The 22,412-nt window shown below is 46.8% G+C and overlaps 1 protein-coding gene across 1 annotated transcript in view; it reads left to right on the forward strand.

Moving 5' to 3' along the window:
* The first annotated feature begins 3,020 nt into the window (after window positions 1-3,020).
* The window catches only part of LOC137614340 (ruvB-like 2), a 52,985-nt gene continuing 33,593 nt past the window's right edge, over window positions 3,021-22,412 (forward strand). The window contains exons 1-3 of the mRNA XM_068344110.1: window positions 3,021-3,112; window positions 4,750-4,884; window positions 22,198-22,373. Coding sequence (XP_068200211.1) covers window positions 3,104-3,112; window positions 4,750-4,884; window positions 22,198-22,373 — 320 coding nt within the window. The 5' untranslated portion in view covers window positions 3,021-3,103. The remainder of the gene's footprint in view (window positions 3,113-4,749; window positions 4,885-22,197; window positions 22,374-22,412) is intronic.

Consider the following 22,412-nt stretch of genomic DNA (forward strand, 5'->3'; position numbering starts at 1 on the left):
ATGACTAAGCAGACAGACCTATAAGGTCCTCTAAACCCCACAATCCTTAGCTCACAAGGATGGTGAGGTTGCAGCGACCAAAGAAACTAACGAGTTTGAGCGGTACTCGAACCCCAGTCTGGCGTTCACCACTCAGGGACGTTACCATATCGGCCCCCACAACTGAATTCACTATTTGTAGAAATAAAGAGAGCGTAGATTGTGCGAGATGTGAATGTGATGACTGGTATAAGAATACGTTTTTCCCTAGATAAAACCATTGATGTTAATATCAAGAAAACAAAAAAACCTCTGTCGTATATTTTTGATAGATTGTATTTAAAATCCACAGAAATTAATAAAATTCAGATGATGATAACCGAAATGAAAGAAGAAACTGTACAGCGTTGAAATTGATGCCACATTTGCTGAACTCATTGCTAGAATTGCTGAAATAGAGCATTTATGGGAAGAGCCAGTAGGTGACTAAACAAACTTTTCCTTAGCGTCGACATAAAACTGACCGGTAATCATCTTATTAAAAGAAATTAACTCGAGAATCTATAATCTCACAAAATAAATAAATAAATAAATAAATAAATTATTAGATGAAGCTGCTCCAAAAAAAAAGGGGCTGTTGTGGATAAAGTTCATGAAAAAAATTTGTTTGTCATAAAGTTTCCTCAAGCTTCAAGTAAAATCACACAGAGGATAAATTAAGTTGCTAATGTACTTGAAAATTTTCAAATTGTTGACACGAGGTCTCTCTCTCTAAGTGAGGAATGCTCTTCTTCTTCTTCTTCTTCCTCTTCTATTTCAGTAGGAGAAGGGTAATGCTGCTGTTAATTTCACTGATAGAACCAGCAGAGATGATGCCGTAACTAGATTATATCACGATAGGGGTACTCAGTAGAGCACAGACCTCCACCGTGGCACCTTATTTCTCGGCCTTGACCTTGACCTTTGTTCTTAACATGTATTAATTGGCGTGGATTTTCATACACTGAATTATGAACCAAGTTTGAAGTCTGTGACAACGATGTCCAAACTTATGGCTGATTACGTGAATTGGACATTTTGCTTGACCGTGACCTTGACCTTCCAACATTTAATCATTTCCACCCTTTTACATAACAGTTATCCGTGCAAGTTCCACAACTCTGCGATTAAAATTTTGACCAGGAAGCTGTTCACATACAAACACTCACACACACACAAACAAACCATCACGCAAACAGGGGTGAAAACATAACCTCCTTCCAACTTCGTTAGTGGAGGTAATAAAGTAGAAAATACAGTAAAAAAAAAAATGACTGTGAAGCTGAAGGCAAAAATCTTATTTTATGTTTATCTCGACGATGATGATGATGATGTAGTTGGTATATTAGTTAACAAAAGTTAACATCTACAATCAAATTCTATTGTTATGGAGAAGATAAGTACATTATTCCAGAAACTTGTCACATGTGGGACTCTCCTTATCAATCTAGAATGGGATCTTGAAATGAGAAAAGCCGTTTGTGATAATGGTTATTAAGTTGTTACGGTAGTACATGTGCGGCATATGTAACCACTGTCATATGCTTACCTCCTCTTACTGTCATACTGAGAATGAAAGCTTTGAAATTATTGCAGAATCTGTGGAAATTTGGTTGGTAACTACATACTTCGGATCTCGTTAAATCTATTAACTGATGACAGAAACAAAACAAGATTCGAAACACATGGTGGATTCAAGATGTAACAAAAGGTTAAAGGTTAAAGGTGTCTGGTTTCAGTTCCAGTTCCATCAGAATACATGCTCACCAGAACGTCAGCCGGGCAAGCCCAACCCCCCACTGTGGTGCCCTACCACAACAGTGGTAGCAAATGGAAATGGAAGTAAAACAGAGTAAGAAAGAAAGGAGAGAAAAAGAGAGTAAGGGGAGGAGTTAGAGAGCAGGCTGGCGATCTGTAGAGATATGGCATCAGTGGAGGAATCCGTTTCAAACCATTTGCTTCCCCCTATCGGTCCTTTCTCGCTGCTTTGAGTACAGTCATGGATATGAATGTTAATGTTTTGCGTACCAATTCCTGTTTGAATTATAACACATTAAATTGGATTTTATATATAGGAAGTATTTGGATATTAATATTCCGTGTAAATATGGTCGCCTTGAATAAATATTTTTTTTTTTTTTTTTTTTTTACTAAATGTGGTGATATTCTGAATAAAGCAGATTAACTCGAATATATAGTTATTCTCATATAGCCTCATTTGCAATATTATATATATATATATATATATATATATATATATATATATATATATATATATATATATATATATATATATATATATATATATATAAGGTAGATGTTCCTGCAGGGGCCAAGGCTGAAGCTTGACCAGATAAAGTGATGTCCCATAGTATAGGCCTTTTGTTACAAATATTTTATGACTAGGCTCCATTGTAGTCACCAGTTCTAGAATAAAGTTACAAATTTTCTTCATTTACTTCGTTCCTTACAAATTAATGGTACTCAAACTTCAGCCTAAGACCAATCAAAAGCAGATATGAAAGAACAACCTATTACTGAAAATCAACCATCAAATGATAACTGACACATAAATAAAACATGTTTTATGCGTCAAATGTAGCTGGCTGATAATGGGGCTTTCAGAATTAAATATGAAAAAAGAGTATACAATAAACTCGTTTTCAAAGGCTAATCTGCCGTTATTTAAAAGAGAACCCTAATGCCATCACTTTTATCTCTATATAACAATAAACAACGCAGAATTCACAGTTCTGGTATATCAAATGGTTTAATATACATAAGTATGCTACTTCGTTTGAGTATAATAGCTTACATGTACTATAACATCATGGCAGAATGAAAAGGCAACATAACGATGACTCTTCGTATTCTGAGAAACTTTCGTAGATTTTATACATCCCTGAAATTCAGAAATAATATTAAAAAACAGGAATCGTATATAAAAGATGTTTAAATATGATACTACTTAATATTAAGCTTATCATGAAGTAAACGAGAAGGCAGAATTTCTAGACTAGTCTAGATCTAGAACTGAAAGAAGAAGAATCGCAGCACGATTTGTTTGTTTTCAATAGTGATCGACATGGCGGCCGTAAGTATTTAGGAAGGATATTGTACGATATAAGCTTAGTAATTGTAGCCCAATCAAAACCCTTTATGTTTTAAGGCTATACTTTGATTTCTATTCAGTATTACATAAATTTATTTCTTAAAATGGCTTTGGGAGTAAAGTTTGGATCCACCATGCTCCGTTGCCATGGCGCACAGCCCCTCACACGCCTGTTTATGCTAACCCCTGTCTGTGCTCAATTAATAAAGTAGTTTTTCACGATATCCCAACAACACCAGATTTTTAATTTTCTACCTTACAGCCAATCCAATTTCTTCTCCAATCTTTATGTCACCTAATTTCTATTACGATATGGGATGATTCGCATAGAGAACAAGAATCCCTGGTTTTATTATAGTTACGGACGGATAAAACTTTTCTACTTAAAGACATGTGATTCCATTAGAAAAACGTCAGTATTTCTCTAAATTGACACTTTTTCACTGCAAATAAAAACTTGATTATCTAAGAAATACTAATCAATTGTGTTAGCTTGCCAGTACATAGGAGCTTGAAGTTTTTCTTTTCCGCGAGTGGGCGGCGAAGCAAAAACCATTAGATTTCTAAGAAGTGTCCCCTTTTTAGATGGTTTAACTGGTTTTTGGTTAATTTCCTGTTGAAATGAAGGTCAAATTCAGTGAAAGCACATTTACAATAGGAAAAACTTTCCTTTTTCTTCATAATGTGGTTCTGTCTGTAACTATAATTTTACCGAATCCTTCCTATTCGTGTCTGTTATCACCCATATTGATAATTGTATCTATGAGTGTGTTGGTTAATGAATTAACACTAATTCACTGACTGGTCACCACTCTGCTATGGCTTGCTACGCTCGCTTGGTTCTCACAGGCCACTTTCCACCACTCAATGTGATATGCACAGTTGATCGTTCAATATTAGCTTATAGCCTAGTTCACGCTTAACCGCAGCTTATTTTTCTGGTTTCCAATATGGTGCGGTAGCGAGATTCACCAACGCTGTTGCTTGGCGTGTCGAGATACATGCAGGTGAATGACATCAGTCACACAGCGATGTATCACCTTTTGTATCACCTAAAGCTATTAGCTTCTTTCTGCACCATATTTTTGTATTTAGGCTCACAAATTTCTCAGCCATTATTAGGTTATGGAATACAATGTTGCAAATTAATCGCTTTTTTACATACAGTACATTTAAAAGTCTTATACTGAAATAAAAAAAGATCTCATTACTTTTTCAGTACGTCCTTGGGTTACAAAAGTTGTAAAGTTTCGTGGATAGAGCACAGCTGCCTTAAAGGAATTCTATTAATTTGTTATTGTTTTATTTTATCCTATATTTATATCCTCCATGTTTTTTTAGTCCTAGTTTTGTTTCAATTTTATAAATTATGACTGCTACTCATTTAGCATAGGTGAGTGAGTTTGATACCCTCTTAGAGTGAAGTTTTGTATATACAGTAGATGGGTTTAGACTTCCATCAAAACTTGAATTACTTCAAGTAGAAACGGATCTCCGATGTAACTTTAGGACATACTGTATATCCTCAGTAGTAGAATTGCACAATGTCTCAAGTTCTTGGCAAATAAGAGTCATATATGTGTAAGTTAATTGTTTGTTTATAAATATCTTCCTTTTAGGTAAGCCTAACTGGAGAAGAACATGAAGTGACGAGAATAGAGCGCATTGGCGCTCATTCCCACATCCGGGGTCTTGGACTGACAGATGATTTAAATGCTAAACCATCTGCACAAGGAATGGTTGGACAAGTCAAGGTATGATATGGAAAGTTTTATTCTTCTTATAAGTGTGAGGTTATTTTTGCATTAATCTGCATGCCATACTTCCAAATTTTTTTAATCACTAGATGGCTTGCAATGCTCACATAATTTACCCCTCCTCTCCCTTGAAAATCAAATACTTGAGATGCTGGCATCCCACCTGATATTAATGGGTAAACGCATACACTTCAGAATTATTTCTGTAGGAAGCTTTTATTGTACCCCCTTAGTTCTCAAATCTTAGGCTAAAGCACTTTCTTTCTTGAGTTGGGATGAATGAAATATGGTTTGTTCTGTCACTAAATACAAACCAACGCTATTTATAAGGGGTATTACTTTCGGCAAAGTTAAAAGACGAGTTGTTAGATTTTTAGCGACGGTTAACCACCCACCCGTTAGTTACCCTGGGGTAGCGGTGTAGTAGCTATCCCTCTCACTTACACATTTGGGTTGAGAACCCTAATTTGCTTGAAGGTAGGACTTCAAGAGGGACTGGTGCTGGTGGGCCAATCTGTATAAATAGCTACACTTGATACAAACCCGAATTCTTTACTATAGGAGATATTCTAGCGGGAGCTGGAAAATGCAGTAGAAAATCTTAACAAGGTCGTTAACGACCGGGCAGGTAATTACCCACCTGTTAGTGGTGGGGGACTGCCGGTCGGTAGCTGCTGTTTACCTTCAATCGAATTCTAGCCGTCGCAGTGGTAACACCACTGCTCCTGCTTTATTTGCCTGGCAGACTAGCCTTTCTTTTTTGAGTTTTGATTAATCCTTTTTCTTTGTTAGTTGATGTCCTCTATTTTGAGGAAGTGTTCATGGCACCTTAATGTCGCCGCTGGATGTGGATCCTTTTTCCCTATCCCCTGTTACAGAGGTCATGGGTGTTCTGAAGGTTCCCCTGCCAAGTATGTAGAAGTGGTCTTCGCAGTACCTCCTCCTCCTCCTCCACTTCATTGTCCTTCCCTCTTTGGAGGCTAGGAGGGAGAGAGAGAAGAGGAAAGGAGAGCTCGCACTCCTTTGCCCAGTCATTCTCTCCGGAGACACAGGCGACATAGGAAGAGACATAATCGTTCTTGCTCTTCCTCGCCTTCTGTCTCTTCACGAGATGTCTTGCCGCAAGTCTAAGCGCTCTCGTCACAAACTTAAGAGGGCTTCCTCCTTACCCTAACATAGGGCATCAAGAGCGTATGCGCCAACAAGAGCATAGCTCCATCACGCGCCATGTGCTCACCTGCGCGCAAACTCCTGCGCGCCACCAATCTTTTGTGCAATGACGTTCTCCTGCGCGCCAGTGCTCTCCTCTGCGCTCCCGCGTACCAACATTCTCCTGCACGTGCGCATACGCGCTCTACATCTCACTCTCCTGCCCGCCATACTGAGCACCATCCTACGCGCCCTACATCTCACTCTCCTGCCCGCCATACTGAGCACCATCCTACGCGCCAGGTAAAACCTGCGCGTCAACTTTCTTCTGTTAGAAGGACTTCTGACAAGTTAGCCATGCTGCCTTCTCCCGCGCGCCAACCCTTACCAACGCGCCAGTGCTTACTGGCGCTCCAGCCTTCTCCCGCATCCACAAAGATATGCGCACACGCCCGCGCGCCCCATATGATTTCACTGTACGCGCGCTAGGGAATTTTCTCCTGCGCGCGCCCTACGGCTGGCACAGACGTGCGAGAACACCCTACTGCACGCCCGTTTACGCCTTCACCTAAATTTTCTCACCAAAGAGACATGCGAAATAGGAAGAGACTTTATCGTTCTTGCTCTTTCTCGCCTTCTGTCTCTCCCCGAGACTTTTTGTCTCGAGACTATATACGCTCGTGCCACAAACCTGAGAAGAACGCTCCCTCTCGTCATCGTTTTGCCTCGCTGTCGTCGTCGTGCGAGGGATCATCTAAGAAACCAGGAGCGCGGCCAAGGGCAAAGCACGTCCTAACCTCGAACCCTCTTCTTCGCATAATAGTTTGAGGGTCTCGGTCCCCTCTAGAAAAAGTCAGATAGAGCGCTTCTCCTCGCTTCACTCTCTATCTTTAGAGAGATCGCTCTCGCCTTTGAATTCTCGATCTCTGACCCTTTGGGGTCTCGTGACAAGGAAACTTCGGTTTCCCGGTGTGCTATCCCTTCGTTTTCTCACAGTAAGTTGCTGAAACCTCGGGCTCTCGTGCATTTAGTCTCGCTGACACTTCGGTGTCTCGTAACAAGGGAGACTTCCATTTTCCTGTTGCTCTAGCCCTTCGGGTTCTCGCTACACAACCTCTAGAAGCACGCACGATCACGCTGAAACTTCTGGTTTTTGTGACACAAGTCATCAAGAGTGTTACTCTTAGGTCAGAGAGTCTTCGGACTCTTGTCGCGCGGAGTTTTCGCGTACGGCCATCCAACACTGCGCCCATGACAATCAAGAGTTTTACTCTTATGGCAGAGTCTTCAGACCCCAGTCACGCAGGTGTTCGCACACAATTAGTGCTACACACGAAAATCTCCGATCATACACTAGCGGGGTCAATCCCTCGCTCCCGTTTTTCAGACAGGACAACCTCCCTAATGAGTTGAGGATTTCGAGTCTCTCGGAAACCTCGAAAGAAGATGCAGGGGTTCGGCACTTCTTCTCTTCGGTTGAAAGCAGAAGGGATAGGGGAAACGTGTTAGGCTAAAAGAAAATGCCCAGATAGAAGCGACGTAGAATGCAATGCCGAGGGCTTCGGCCGCTCTGTTCGTTATCCTGCGCTTCATGTGGTAGCTCATGAGCTGCCCATGTTACGAGGTAACACTCGTTGTCATCCTGCAACTTGATCAACTTATTGAGAAACTTTGATTGCTGACAGGAGGTTGGCTTCCAGGGATTAGAGATCCTTCCCTTACGAGGGAATGATAACCTTCCTCGGAATTGGAGTGCGTGAGAGATCCACCCCCCTTCCGAGGGAAAGCTTCCCAACTTCAGCCATTCAGCAACCTTCCCTCCTTCATGAGGAGTTGCGAACAGCTCAATGAGTTTTACCTCTGCTATCTCGTCCCCGAAGACTGTGCTTTCTCCCCTGGAGCTGGGGAAAAGCAAGTCTACGGCTTGTTCCTCCTTCGGGGGGAACTTCTCCCTGGGAGTATGCTTGGCTCAGGCGATGTCCTTCATCGGGAGGACTTCTCTCTCGTTCACGAGAGGAGATTATTACGCCTACGTTTTTTCCGTAAAACTGGGAGAAAACTTGCCTTAGGCGATGCCCTCCTTCAGAAGATCTTCTCTCTCGTTCACGAGAGAGAGATTATTAAGCCTATGCTTTTTTCCCATAGAACTGGGAGAAAGCTTGTCTTAGGCCAGGCTCTCCTTCAGGAAGACTCCTTTCTCGTTCACGAGAGGGAGATTTTTACGCCTACATTTTTTCCCTAGAACTAGGAGAAAACTTGTTTGTTCCGTAACCGAAATACAAACCACGCTATTTACATTGGGTTTACCTTTCGGTGTAGCTGAAATTGACGAGCCAATAGATTTTAACGAGGGTTAACTACCCCCGCGCTAGTTAGCGAGGGTAGGGGAAGGGGTAGCTTGCTACCCCTCCCCCCCACACACCGGTGATTTGCTTCACTTCACTTTTGGCTCGGACGATGTACAGACGTCTGTCTATCGTCCTCGTTTTTGACAGCCTTAATCTTTTTTTTGCTTTTCCTCAGCTTTGTGTGTTTGAAGTTGGCCTCGCTTTGCTGTTCATCATGCGCAAGTGCCCTGGGATTGCCGGCCGCCCTTGCGGTACCTTCATGTCTGCGGTGGATACCATCCTCACACCCTTTGCCCGCAGTGTCGAGGCCGACGGTGTGATAGTGAAAATACTTGTAGGGAGTGGTCTGCCTCCCAGTGGGAGAGGTTTGCCCGCCGGCGTAAGAAGAGGTCCAAGAGAGACCGTTCTCCTTCGAGGGTTGCCTTGAAGGAGGAAGGCTCTCGGGACTCTTCTTCCGCTGCCCAAACCTCCTCCGAAGCTCCCCCTAGTCCGGCTCCTAGTGAGAGACCGCCGAGTGGGAGCGCAGGCCCTAGTTCTGTTTCCCGACCTCGGGGTGCAGGAGAGGGCGTCGCCTCCCATAGCGGGGCGGTTCCCCCTCCTCCTCCGGGGGAGGATTTTGATAATGTTAACTCTATGTATAATGATGATCTTTTTCAGCTTTGGGGTTCCTTGGGGCTTAAGGGCCTGCCCTCCAAGGAAGCCCTGTTTGACCTTATTCAGTTAGGGGCCGCTGTCAAGCAGTCGCCGGTGATAGCAGAGGTAGATCCTCTGTCTATCGTCGACGTCGTGGTGGCAGAGGCTTCCGACGAGTCTGGTCATTCCTCTGCGGCTCCTGTTGGTGATGACGTTGCTGAAGGCTCTCCTCCCCCTTCTGTAGATCCTTCGGAGGGGAAAGGGGATCCTACGGGCTCTCCTGCGGCTGTCTCCCCCTCGGGGGAGCACTTTGACTGAGACTCCTCTTCGGAGGACTGATGATCCTGATGACCTCCCTCGTGGCCGCCTTCGCCGTAAGGCTCATCGTCCGCTTCGCTGCAAGGGCCTCCCGTCTCCCTATAAGGGTGTCAAGAGGCGCCTTTTCGAGTCTTCGCCTCCTCCGTCCTCCGATGGGGACTCTCCTCACCAGAAGCAGTCTGTAGCAGCCACGTCCTTAGACCTCTCCGGGGATCGTTCACGTTCTCCTACGCCTTCCAGACCTTCTACTTCCTGTGCAAACGGCCAGCAGTCTGATCTCGTCAGCCGACGGGCACCGGTCCCTTCGAGGCAAAGGGATGTCGCCCACGGTGTGGGCGCTTCCCTTGCGCGTCAGGGTTCCCCTGCGCGTTCACGCGTAGTTGCACACCAACGCTTTCCTGCTTGTCAGCGCTCTCCTGCTCGTCAGTGCTCTCCTGATCTCCAGTGCTCTCCTGCTCGCCAGCACTCTTCTGATGATCAATGCCTTACTGCTCGCCAGCGCTCTCCTAAGGACAACGAACATCCTCCTGTTCCTGCTGCGCGCCAACGGTCTCCTGAGCGCACTAGATCTCCTGCTCGTCAACGCGCACCTGCGCTTCCAGTTCCTGATACGCGCCCTAGAACTCCGGTTCAGGACTTGGGCAAGGACTCAACTTCTCCTCGCCTTCGCGATCTTGCTCGTCAGCTTTCTCCTGCGCGTACATCTAGAGTTCCTGCACGCCCACGCGCCTCCTCTTCCTGAGTCCACTCGCGAGTGTTCGACTTTGCGCGTCGCGCCGACAGTTCCTGCGCAGCCTTCTACGCGCCGTCTCCCTGCTCGCCAGCGTTCTCCAGCGCGACAGTGATCTCCGACGCGTCGACATTCTCCTGCTCGTCAGCGATCTGCGCGTCAGCGTTCCCCTGAGCTCCGGCGATCGCCAGATCCTCCTTGTGATCCATCGCCTGCGCGCAAGCGCTCTCCTACGCGTCAGCGCCCAGCAGATCCGGAGAAACATAGGTCCCCTGCGATCAGCTCGCAATCGCCGTCACTCGCCTGCGCGTTCTACGCGCCATCGCTCGCCCACGCGTCACAGGTCTCCAGGACACTATCGGTCCCCTGGCCCTCAGCGGTCTCCTGAGCGCTCTCGTTCGCCCACGCGCCAGCGCGTTCACTCGCCAGCGCGCTCACTCGCCAGCTCGCCCGTTCGCCCACGCACTCACTCTCCTACGTGCCCGTTCGCCCGCGCTCGTTTGTCTTCGCGCGATTGCGCGCCCGCGCTCCAACAGCCCCTCGTGCGCGATTTTCGTGTCACCCTTGCGCGAGCGTCAGCACGACCCCCGTTTGCGTTGGGTTCCGCAGCTCGCGGCAGCAGCAGGGACGCGTGTCTCCAGGTCGCAGTCTGGATCGCCTCCACCTAAGCACAGGTTTCTTTTGCAGGACAAGGAAGGACCTTCGGAGAGGTCAAGGCAATTTTCTTCCCCTTCTTTTTTGCAGGCAGGTCCAGTGGTGTCCACTCCGAAGGATCGCCCTATCCCCTTCCCTTCAGCGGGAATTTCGGACTATGTGTCCGTGTCTCGGCAGCCCTAGTTTGGTCCTTTGATGCGGGCGTTAGTGAAGGCTATGAAGCCGGCACTCGCCGATCTAGGACACAAGCCAGCGACGGCCTCGCCTCCGCTGAAGAGAAGGAGAGGAGTGGACTTCGTGGTGACTTCTCCCAGGTAGAAGTTGGTTCCTAAGAGGTCCGTCAGGAAGGCCCCGTTCCCTTCGCAGTCGTTTTCTCCTTCTCCCGTAGACGAGGCTTTTCCGTCCTCGGGAGAGTCCAGTGAGGCGGCGGTCTCCCCCTCGGCACCAAGGGGGGAGTTACCTCCTCGTGGAGGAGAATCGTCTCGTGCGGAAGGTGCCTACCAGATAACCTTGCTGGAGTCTTGTATCCCGCCCAGGAGGGAACCCAAGGACTCCAAGACGTTGCCGAAGTCTTCTGCACATATTCGTCAGGAACCAGCTAGACCCCGGGAGAACGTCCACGTGTCTCCCCAGGAAGAGCTTCCGGGGACAGGAGACTTAGCTGCCAGTCCGCAGGGAGGAGAGCAGCAAGAGTCTGAGCATGCCTTCTGGCAGGTCTTGGGCCTGATGAGACAGCTCAACGGGTTCATGGACCCTGTGATCACCCCCCGTGGAGGCAAGGACACGGTCCTGGATCAGGTTTATGGAACTCAGAAGCCCCCAAAGGCCAGCGCGGCTCTGCCCTGGTCCCAGGGGCTGAAGAGTGCCAGAGCCAGGGCCAACGCTCAGCTCGCAGTACTCGCTACCTCCAGTCGTTCCTCTGCCGGGAACTAACTCCTCCCACCTCCTCGTTTCCAGCAGAGGAGGTATTTTGAGATCATGGGGGAGTCTAGCCTCGCTCTTCCCCTCCACCATTCGATAGAAGAGCTTACTAGGGGAGTTCCTCTTGAGAAGCTCTCCGCCCGGCAGGTGACGTTCTCGGCGTCGGAGATTCTAAGCCATGAGAAGGTCGCGAAGTGCGCCATGCAGGCCACTTCGTGGCTGGATGTCTGGCTAGGTTCTCTGGGCATCCTATTGCGCTCTGAGGATCTGTCTAAGGAGAGCAATAGGAAGGCCCTGGAGACCTTCCTCCTCTCGGGCACTCGCTTCATCGAGTTCCTGGTGCATCAGGTTACCAACCTGTGGGCCAACTCGGTGCTCAAGCGTCGTGATGCGGTGACCGAGAAGATCCATCCGAAGGTCCCCACCGTGGACGTCAACAGGCTCAGACACGCCTCCCTCCTCGGGGGGAATTTGTTTGAGCCCCAGGACATGGAACGTACAGCTGAGAGGTGGAGGAAGTCTAGTCAGGACTCCCTCCTCCAAAGGGCCCTTGCATCTCGGCCCTACAAGCCTCCAGCTCCGCAGCAGCCTCGCAAGACACCGAAGCAGGCGCCGGTAGCTAAGACGAAGGTGTCTAAGCCCCAGCCCTTTCCTGCCAAGGACAAGAGGGGCGGTAAGTCCTCCAGGGGAGGCAAGACTCCTAGAGGGAGCGGCCGCGGCCGCAAACGCTAGGAGTGGCAGTCCCCCCGCGTGTCCACCTGTGGGGGGATGTCTTCAAAGTTGCGTGCACAGGTGGCAGCAACATGGGGCCGATGCTTGGACGGTCTCCGTGATCGGCCAAGGGTATCGCGTCCCATTCACGACATCTCACCTCCCCTGACAGCGAATCCAGTGTCGTTGAGCTCCTATACCATGGGATCGGTAAAGGGGCTAGCCCTTCGGGCAGAAGTCGAGACCATGCTCAAGAAGGATGCTCTCCAGGAGGTCGTCGACGGCTCCCCAGGCTTCTCCAGTCGGCTCTTTCTTGTAAAGAAGGCGTCTGGAGGCTGGAGACCCGTCATCGACCTCTCAGCTCTGAACAAGTTTGTCAAGCAAACTCCGTTTAGCATGGAGACAGCGGACACGGTCAGACTTGCAGTGAGACCACAAGACTTCATGTGCACACTGGATCTGAAGGACGCGTACTTCCAGATCCCAATCCATCCGTCTTCCAGGAAGTACTTGAGATTCAGCCTAGACAGCAAGACCTACCAGTTCAAGGTGCTGTGCTTCGGTCTCTCCACAGCACCTCAGGTGTTCACCAGTGTTTACCCTGATTTCGTCTTGGGCGCACAGGAACGGCATCCGTCTCCTCTGTTATCTGGACGACTGGCTGATCCTAGCAGACTCGGAGTCGGCCCTTCTTCGACACCGAGACAGGCTTCTGGGACTTTGCCAGGATCTGGGGATCGTGGTAAATCTCGAGAAGTCCTCTCTGCAGCCGTCCCAACGACTGGTTTATCTAGGCATGTTGTTAGACACCAATCTCCACAAAGCCTTTCCATCAGACGACAGGATAGCAAGGCTGAGGAGGGTGGCGGAACCCTTCCTCAGGCGAGAAGAGCTTCCTGCCCAATCGTGGTTGCGTCTCTTAGGTCACCTGTCCTCCCTGGCCCGTCTGGTTCCAAACGGCCGTCTCAGGATGAGATCCCTGCAGTGGCGGCTCAAGTCCCGGTGGAATCAAGGATCCGATTCCTTGGACTTCCTTTTCCCGATTGGACCTTCGGAACAGGCGGACCTGCGGTGGTGGCTGGTCGACGAGAACCTGCGAAAGGGAGTGGATCTCCTTGTCCTCCCCCCGTAATTGACACTGTTTTTGGATGCGTCAAAAGAAGGGTGGGGGCCGCACATTCTGAACCAGAGGACCTCAGGCCTTTGGTCAGAATCAGAAAAGTACCTGCACATCAACCTGCTAGAAATAAAGGCCGTTTTCCTGGCTCTTCAACAGTTCCAACGGACCCTGGCGGGTCACTCCGTGGTGGTGATGAGCGACAACACCACGGTAGTGGCTTATATCAACAAGCAGGGAGGTACTTTTTTGCAGCAGGTATCCCATCTTGCAGTAGAGATTCTGAGGTGGACCGAAGTCCACTCGATAACGCTATCAGCTCGCTTCATTCCTGGCAAGAGGAATGTGCTCGCCGACAGTCTGAGCAGGGCTTCGCAGATAGTGAGTACCGAGTGGTCTTTGGATCCTCAGATAGCCAACAAAGTCCTGACTTTGTGGGGTTCCCCGACCGTGGATCTGTAAGTGACAGCTTTGAATTTCAAACTGCCTCTGTACTGCTCCCCAGTCCCGGACCCCAAGGCACTTCTGGCAAGATGCTTTCCAACAACGGTGGGACAATATCGACGTGTACGCCTTCCCACCGTTCTGTCTGATGAGAAGAGTGCTCAACAGGACCAGACTACCTTTCAACTTGTCGATGACTCTGATAGCTCCGCTGTGGCATCACGTGGAATGGTTCCCGGACCTTCTGCAGCTCCTGACGGAGCTCCCGAGAGAACTTCCCCCTCGACACGAGCTACTCAGACAACCACATTGCAACATCTTCCACAGAGCCGTAGCCTCGCTTCGGCCTCACGCCTGGAGACTGTCCAGCGTCTCCTCACGGAGAGAGGCTTTTCGCAACAGGTTGCAGAGAGAATGTCTCTGCACCTGCGAAAGTCCTCTAAGGGAGTCTACCAGGTGAAGTGGAGAGTCTTCTGTGGTTGGTGTCGTGGGAGGTGTATCTCTCCACTCGATGCCACTATTCCAGCAATAGCGGAGTTTCTCGTTTATTTGCGGGAGGAAATGCGCCTTTCGGTCTCAGCGGTGAAAGGCTATCACTCAGCCTTAAGCTTGGCTTTTAGGCTGAAAGGAGTGGACATTTCTTCCTCGCTGGAACTCTCTCTACTCATACGTAGCTATGAGCTTACCTGCCCTCAGTCGGAAGTGAGACCTCCTCCTTGGAACGTGGTTCGGGTCCTCAGGGCTCTTAAGAGACCTCCCTTCCAACCATTACGCCAGGCCTCTGATCGCCACCTGTCTTGGAAGACGGCTTTCCTGCTCGCTTTGGCCTCTGCCAAACGAGTTAGTGAACTTTATGTTCTCTCGTACGACGTCGCCCATTCAAGGGGATGGGGGGAGGTAACGTTCAGGTTCGTCCCTGAGTTTGTTGCCAAGACTCAGAACCCTTGAGTGCCGGACCCACGGTTCGACTCTTTCAGGGTCGCGAGTCTCCGTTCTGTAACAAGTGACCCAGACCAGCTGCTATTATGTCCAGTGAGGAGTCTGAGGTGTTACTTGAAGAGAACAGCTGCAGTTCGTCCTCAGGTGCAAGCATTGTTTGTTAGCACAGGCAGGACGAAGAGGAGGGTCACCAAGAACACCATCTCGGCTTGGATTCGAAGGGTTATCCATCACGCCTTGAATCCGGACCCTCCTCCGTCACGTCGCCCTAGGGCACACGACGTCAGGGGCATCGCTACGTCCCTGGGCTTCAAGAGAAACTTCTCTGTGACGCAGGTACTTCAAGCTGGGGTCTGGAAGCGTCAGACAACCTTCACAGCCCACTACCTGCAGGACGTGACCCACAGGAGCTTCGATACTTTTTCTATCGGCCCTGTGGTGGCTGCACAACAGCTGGTCTAGCCTCAGGCTCCTTTATGGACAAGTAGCAGTAGGTTGAGGGTGTTGTTACCCGGTTTTAGTCTGCGTGAATGAAAGAGTATGTCTGACCCTTACTACTTTCTTCATTCTCCCCTCTCTTGGGGAAGCAGCATCCTGGTCTCCGCATAGCTGACCTCAACCTCTGCAGGTAAACCATGCTTCCTTGTGCTCCTAGTATTAAGCTTAATACTGTCGCGTCCCCCATACCCTGACGAGGTGGTATTGGGAACGTCCTATCCTGGATTCCTATCTAAAGGTCTCAAGGTCAACTTCATAGGACGAGTCACGCTCTTTCCTCCACACACAACTTATGTAGGCCACACGTTCCTTGCGAAGCGAGGAACTTGTGAGGTGCAGGGACTCCTTTTCTCGAGTGCTACTCACTTGGAGTCGGAGTCCCCGGGTAAAGCCAAAGTCAGTAAGGCTGGGGACTTTCCACCCTTCCTAAGGGGTAAGTCACCCAATGTAAATAGCGTGGTTTGTATTTCGGTTACGGAACAAATGACAAATTCGGAGATAATTTGTATTTTTCCTAACCATACAAACCTTAGCTATTTACACATATTTGCCCGCCAGCCCTGTCACCCAAGTCAAGTCTTACCTCTAAGTGAAGTGAAGCAAATCACTGGTGTGTGGGGGGGAGGGGTAGCAAGGTACCCCTTCCCCTACCCCCGCTAACTAGCGCGGGGGTAGTTAACCCTCGTTAAAATCTATTGGCTCGTCAATTTCAGCTACGCCGAAAGGTAAACCCAATGTAAATAGCTAAGGTTTGTATGGTTAGGAACAATACAAATTATCTCCGAATTTGTCATCTTAGGCGATGTCCTCCTTTGGGAAAACTTCTCTCTCGTTAGCGAGAGAGAGAGAGAGATTACGCCTATGCTTTTTCCCCATAGAACTGGGAGAAAGTTTGCCTTAGGCGATGTCCTCCTTTTGGAGGACTTCTCCCTCGTTCGCGAGAGAGAAATTATTACACCTACGCTTTTTCCCATAGAGCAGGGAGAAAGCTTGTTTTAGGTGATCTCCTTCGGGAGAACCTTCTTACCACTCATGAGTGAAATCTTGTAGGAGTTTGCTGATCCATGCTCCTCCCTCTTACGCTTTTGGTTCTCCTCCAGGGGCGGAGCGAGAGCCTTGTATTAAGCGACATTCTCCTTCGGGAGAACAAATCTACCCTGTGGAGGAGTTATTTTCATCCATGACGTTCTCCCCCTCGTGTTGCAAGGAGACGTCTTTTTGAACCTGCTGATTCTCCTCACATTGACCCCTCGGGGTCTCGTGACGATCACCCTTTCGGCGGGCGTGATCGCGAGCCTTTAAACTTTCGTCATGTTTATCCTACAGGTTCTCGTGACCTTAGGAGTCCTCCGGGCCTCTGTCGTGTTGGACTTTCGAGTTCACAGGACTTAGAACCTTCGAGTATCAGTTACGCGGAGTATTCGGGCTCTCACAACAATTAGCTCAGAGTGTCCGTGCACTCACGCAATTATCGCTGTGCACGCGACCATCGTCATTAAGAGTTTTATTCTTATGACAGAGTCTTCGCCATTACCTCTAGACGCTCCGACTTCTACCATTCTTCCCCTTTCGATAAGAAAGATACGAGGGGTAAGACATAAGGTTTGTCTGCTACTCGTGTCTCCACTTTTACCTATAATAACACGCGAGGAATTATCGCAGCCTGAGGATTCCTCGAGAGAGCTGCCGTCGAGGGAATTAGAATCCTCCTATTTAAGGACTCTAAGAACTATGTGTTATATCTCATGCCTCGGCGATTTGCATCTGTCTCCTCGACCCTTTGACACTCCAGCCTTAGACAGGCTATCTAGTGACAGTCTGGGGTTCGAGTCCTGCTCAGACTCGTTAGTGCCATCAGTGCCCACAACCTTACCATCCTTGTAAGCTAAGGTTGGGGGGTTTTGGGGCAGCCTATAGATCTATCTGCTGAGTCTTCAGCAGCCACTGCCTGGCCTTCCCTGGTCCTAGCTGGAATTGAGAGGAGGCTTGGTCGTTGACCATATATGGTCATTCTCTAGGACATTGTCCTAATGGCTAGTGCAATGCCACTGTCCCTTGCCTCTGCCTTTCTTGACCGACCTTTAAACCTAGTCTGTTCTCCGAGATCAGAGACGTCAACCTTCTCCCCTGATCTTGGATCCCCTCACAGCGAGGCTCACACCAGGCTAATCCTCGAAGAGACTCTCTACTCTTCCAGGCTCTTCTCAGTCACAGAAGCCTCGGTAAGGGAAGCGACTTCAATGCCCCTTCTGGCTTGACACGTGGTCTGATAAAGTCGGCTACCTTGCGAGCCACGAGGACTTGTCAAACCAAAACTCCAGGCAGTCCCTACAAGAAGTCCTAACTGCTGGGGCCAAGACATTGGACTTCTTACCCGCTACAACAGCGACAATGTGGAGCAATTGGGTTCTCAAAAGGAAGGATCAGTAGTTCCCAGACTTCCTTTTGTACCTCAGTGAGGAAAGCTCCTCTCAGTCTCGGCAATTGAGGGCTATCGCGCAGCCTTGAGCCTCGTCTGTAGACTGAGAAGGGGTTGACCTCTCCGCCTCAGAAGACATCACCTTGGTTGTTTCGGGGTTTTGAGTAATCTTGTCCCCAGATGAGATTAGACCATCACCTTGAGACGTGTTTTACGTTCGCCGAAGGGTCTGTCCTATGAGTCCTTAAGGGCCTCAGGCTACTCTTTGAACCTTAAGACCGTCTTCCTCGTACCTCAGTCCTCCGCTAAAAGGGTCAGTTAGCTACATGGTCTGTCTTACGTCACCCATTCTAAAAGATGGGGGGGCGAGTGTCTCGCAACTTCGCTCCGGGCTTGGTGGCTAGACTCATAATCCTTCATCTACCGATGAGAGATTTCGAGAATTTCCACACTCAATAAGGTAACACAGGATGCAGACCAGTCGTTACTATGCCCAGTCAGGGCGTCAAAGAAATATCTGAGGCGCACCAGACTTTTCAGACCACGTCTCCGTCATCTCTTCCTTGTACCAACAGGGTAAAGAAGAGAATCTCTCGCAACTCCATCCCTTTCTGGCTCAAGAAAGTTATTGCGAGGTCTTTTCACGGAGACCCAGAGCTAGCGTAACCCAGACCCCATCAAGTTAGGGGAGTGGCTGCCTCACTGGCATTTAAGAGAAATTTCTCAGTCTCCCAAATCTTAAGTGGTGGGGTCTGGAAACGCCAGTCTACATTCACCGCTCACTATTTGAGCAACGTGACACATAGGTCTCTAGACACTCTTTCTATAGGGCCTATTGTGACAGGTCAACAGGTGCTGTAGCTACCTTATGCCCTTTCAGGGGACAGTAACCATTGGTTGAGGATTCTGGGTTACACTAGGTTTTAAGAAGTACTCTAGAAGTTTTATTCCAGCTGTTACCAAGTTGTGGAATGATCTTCCTAATCGGGTGGTTGAGTCAGTAGAACTTCAAAAGTTCAAAGTTGGAGCAAATGCTTTTTTGTTGACCAGGCGGACATGAGTCTTTTTATAGTTTATTTATGACATATTTGTTTTTGATGCTGTTAATAGTTTATATATGACATGTCTGTTTTGACATTGTTACTGTTTTTAGAATGATTTATTGTTAATTTGTTCTCTTCATTTATTTATTTCCTTATTTCCTTTCCTCACTGGGCTATTTTTCCCTGTTGGAGCCCCTGGGCTTATAGCATCTTGCTTGTCCAACTAGGGTTGTAGCTTGGATAGTAATAATAATAATAATAATAATCCATCTATCTTCTTTGTCTCCTATCCAGTTTCAGCTGGACTCACCAATGGAAATAAGGTTGATACTCGTCTGATTCCTCTCACAGGGTATAAGTTATACTCGTGATCACGAGGTTTCCCCTTTGCAAGTTCGGGGGAATCCTAAGTTTGAAGGGGTCTGAGTTGAAGGTTCCTGACCCACTTCATCTTGAAACATTTGTTTCCTCGAGGCTGCAAACCTTCAGTTGTGCTGAAGATTAGGGGGACCTACAAAGAAAGAAGATGAACGGAAGGTTGTTGCTTCAAAAGAGTCTAGTCTGAGGACTATCTTCGCTAGGAATAGGGAACTCCTTGGCCACCCTGGCCTCAAGACTAAGTCTCCTATAGTAAAGAATGAGGTTTGTATCAAGTGTAGGAACAAATGACAAACTTATAACAGAGTTTGTATTTTTCCTCCTAACATACAAACCCAAATTCTTTACTCAAATCTTCCCTCCATCACCGCCCCCCTAGGATAGTCCTAGCTAGAATCCGATTGAAGGTAAACAACAGCTACCGACCGGCGGTCCTCCACCACTAACAGGTGGGTAATTACCTGCCCGGTCGTTAACGACCTTGTTAAGGTTTTTCTTCCGTATTTTCCAGCACGCGCTAGAATATCTCGTATAGTAAAGAATTTGTGTTTGTATGTTAGGAAAAATACAAACTCTGTTATAAGTTTGTCATGTTTGTATCTTTAGGAGAAATACAAATTACTTCCAAATTTGTAATTTTTCCTATTTCTGAAGACTACTGTATAAGGTTGAATCTCTACTAAAGGAACAAAGTAGATGGTCTCCGAAAAGTGTGTGAAAATTTTCAGTTGTTTCAAGAATTAGTAGTTGAGGTTTCAAGCAAAGCACGAGATACTCCTGAAAGTTCCTACGAGATAGTAGTAGCTTGATCAGTCAAATTAGCAGGAACTGTCTTGGACATCAGCAAAAAAAATCTGATAAACTGTCTTTGAAACTGATGTAAAGGAAGTCACACCTCAAAACTGGTCAGAGGAGGAGGAAATAGAATGAATGAGTGCCTGAGAGGTGGCTCTTTGGTAGCACATGGGTACATGGGTGGTAAACGGTTTGAGAAGTGGTGTGTGATGGGTTATAACATGAGAGGCAGATGCTAAATGGCTTGCTAGTTCATGAAAGGTAAGCATTGTACAACATATGCGCAAACAGCTCTCGTCTCCTAAATGAAAGTGACTGGAGTCATAAAAGCGGTTGTAAAAACGGTCGGATACTTGAGAGTCTTCAAATGTTGAGTACTAATGACAAACAAGTGAAAGCATCTTGTAACTGCAAGTCATTAGGGAAGATCAAAGGTTTTGGGAATAAGGAACAGGAGACCAATGGATGAGGGTCTATCGATGATGTAACGCTTACCATCGCTCTTCTTACTGGAGAAGCATTTTGAAGTATCTAGCTAACCTAGAACAATCCGTTATCTAAACTTATTCTTCCAAAAACGATTTAAGTGGAGAGACTACATTGGAATCACTAATCAGCTTGCATTTATCTCACTAGCAAGCAAGCTTTGGAGGGAACCAGCAAACAAAAGCTAATTAAATCTCTTACTGCTTTCTTCAAAATGTCTGTCTCTTGAGATATTAACTTGAACCTCGGAGGAACTTGAGATGAAGACAAATGAATGCTTTAGAGAGAGATCAGGATTAGGTGTTGGAGAGATGGAAGGATTAGTGATTGTAATATGAGCTACTGAATGGTTTGGGGACAACTCTCCAACTCTTTCCACGTTCTTGTCTGAACATTATCCTTCTCTTTATCCTTGAGAAAAGTTAAACACTTGCCCTCAGAATAATTACTAGACTCCTTATACCTACTGCATTCTGTAGACCATATGCTCTACTTCTACACATAGACATTTAGAAGGAGGATCACACTTAAGGCTTTATATTTAAGTTTTGTAAAGGTCCGTACAGTACAACACTGCTCTTTACTTAACTAAATCTGGTCAAAAGATGATATTCTAAAAATTCTATAAAGAAAACAAAACAAAAAAAAGGACAATACCAAGCACCAGCGAAGTTGTATTGTTAGAATAATGCTGTTATATTCTTGGGAAATGAAAACCACTGAAAGCTGGGAGCTTACTAATCAATAGTTCAGCAGCTTATGGCATGAAGTAAAGAGGTAATAATGTAAACGTAGTCTATTACATACCGGTAATACAGTCATAGTATCAACATTGTGGTTTTAGGTACTTTTAATAGAATTAATAATGCCTCTAGTAATAGTGTAGATAAATAAATCTACTTTTGAAAAGAATACTTATATGAATATTGGGTAAGATATATCTATAAAAGCCTACAAAGTGGTCATTTTATTCCTAATTTTTTTGTTTAATTTTTAAATATAACCAACCCACCTTTGGTAGATGCTATCATCTGAAGTAAGTGGCAGCAACTGATATAGATGTATAGACCATGGCTTAAATTTGTAATGATTTTTGGTAGTGTAATTAACATGGATTCCAAAATAAATCTTGGCAAAACCATAACTATGGATTAGTGTGTAAGCCTTTGACCAGTAGTTGATCTAATGGCATGAGTTGAGTCAATCTACAGCAAGTAGACCCATTGTTAAACTCAGTGGCTGATGTACTTTCCCAAAATTTGGATAAATTTTCAAGTGAAAATTAACAAGTTGGGAAAGTTAAGAAAGAGGGCACTGATGTTACGTTCCCTCTTCCGTGTATTAAAGAATTCTTATGAAAGAGCTCCAATGCTTGTAGGTGCCATAGGAATTGTTAGTTTGACTTTTGATATTGAGATTCGGCTTGATAGTTTTCTTATTGTGTTTAACAAAAATGATTTATGACAAAGCTAATATATATTGAGTAAATAATTAAAATAATCTTGAAAGTCATTCATGCTGTCATTGATATAGCTATGATAAAGTGTTTGTGTTACCTAAAGTGGTTAAAAGTCAGTTATTGGTGATGACAGTGTTTTGGTTCGCCATCCATGTTAAAGGTGCTTTAATTGCCTTGTACAAAAGTTTGATTGAACTTACATCCTTAGGGCTCCTGTTACCTATGTGAGTAAAGTTAACAGAATTTCATAATGAATTTTGCATTTCAGGCAAGGAGAGCAGCCGGAGTGGTACAGAGTATGATCAAAGAAGGAAAGCTAGCTGGTCAAGCCGTTCTCATAGCTGGCCAGCCAGGTACCGGGAAAACTGCCATAGCCATGGGGCTGTCCCAATCCCTAGGGCCAGACACACCGTTTACAGCAATTTCTGCAACGGAAATTTACAGGTTAGCTACTGAACAACATAAGGATTGGGGATTCTCTAT

The sequence above is a fragment of the Palaemon carinicauda genome, chromosome 20 (assembly GCF_036898095.1).
Source record: "Palaemon carinicauda isolate YSFRI2023 chromosome 20, ASM3689809v2, whole genome shotgun sequence".
In the NCBI taxonomy this organism is placed as follows: domain Eukaryota; kingdom Metazoa; phylum Arthropoda; class Malacostraca; order Decapoda; family Palaemonidae; genus Palaemon; species Palaemon carinicauda.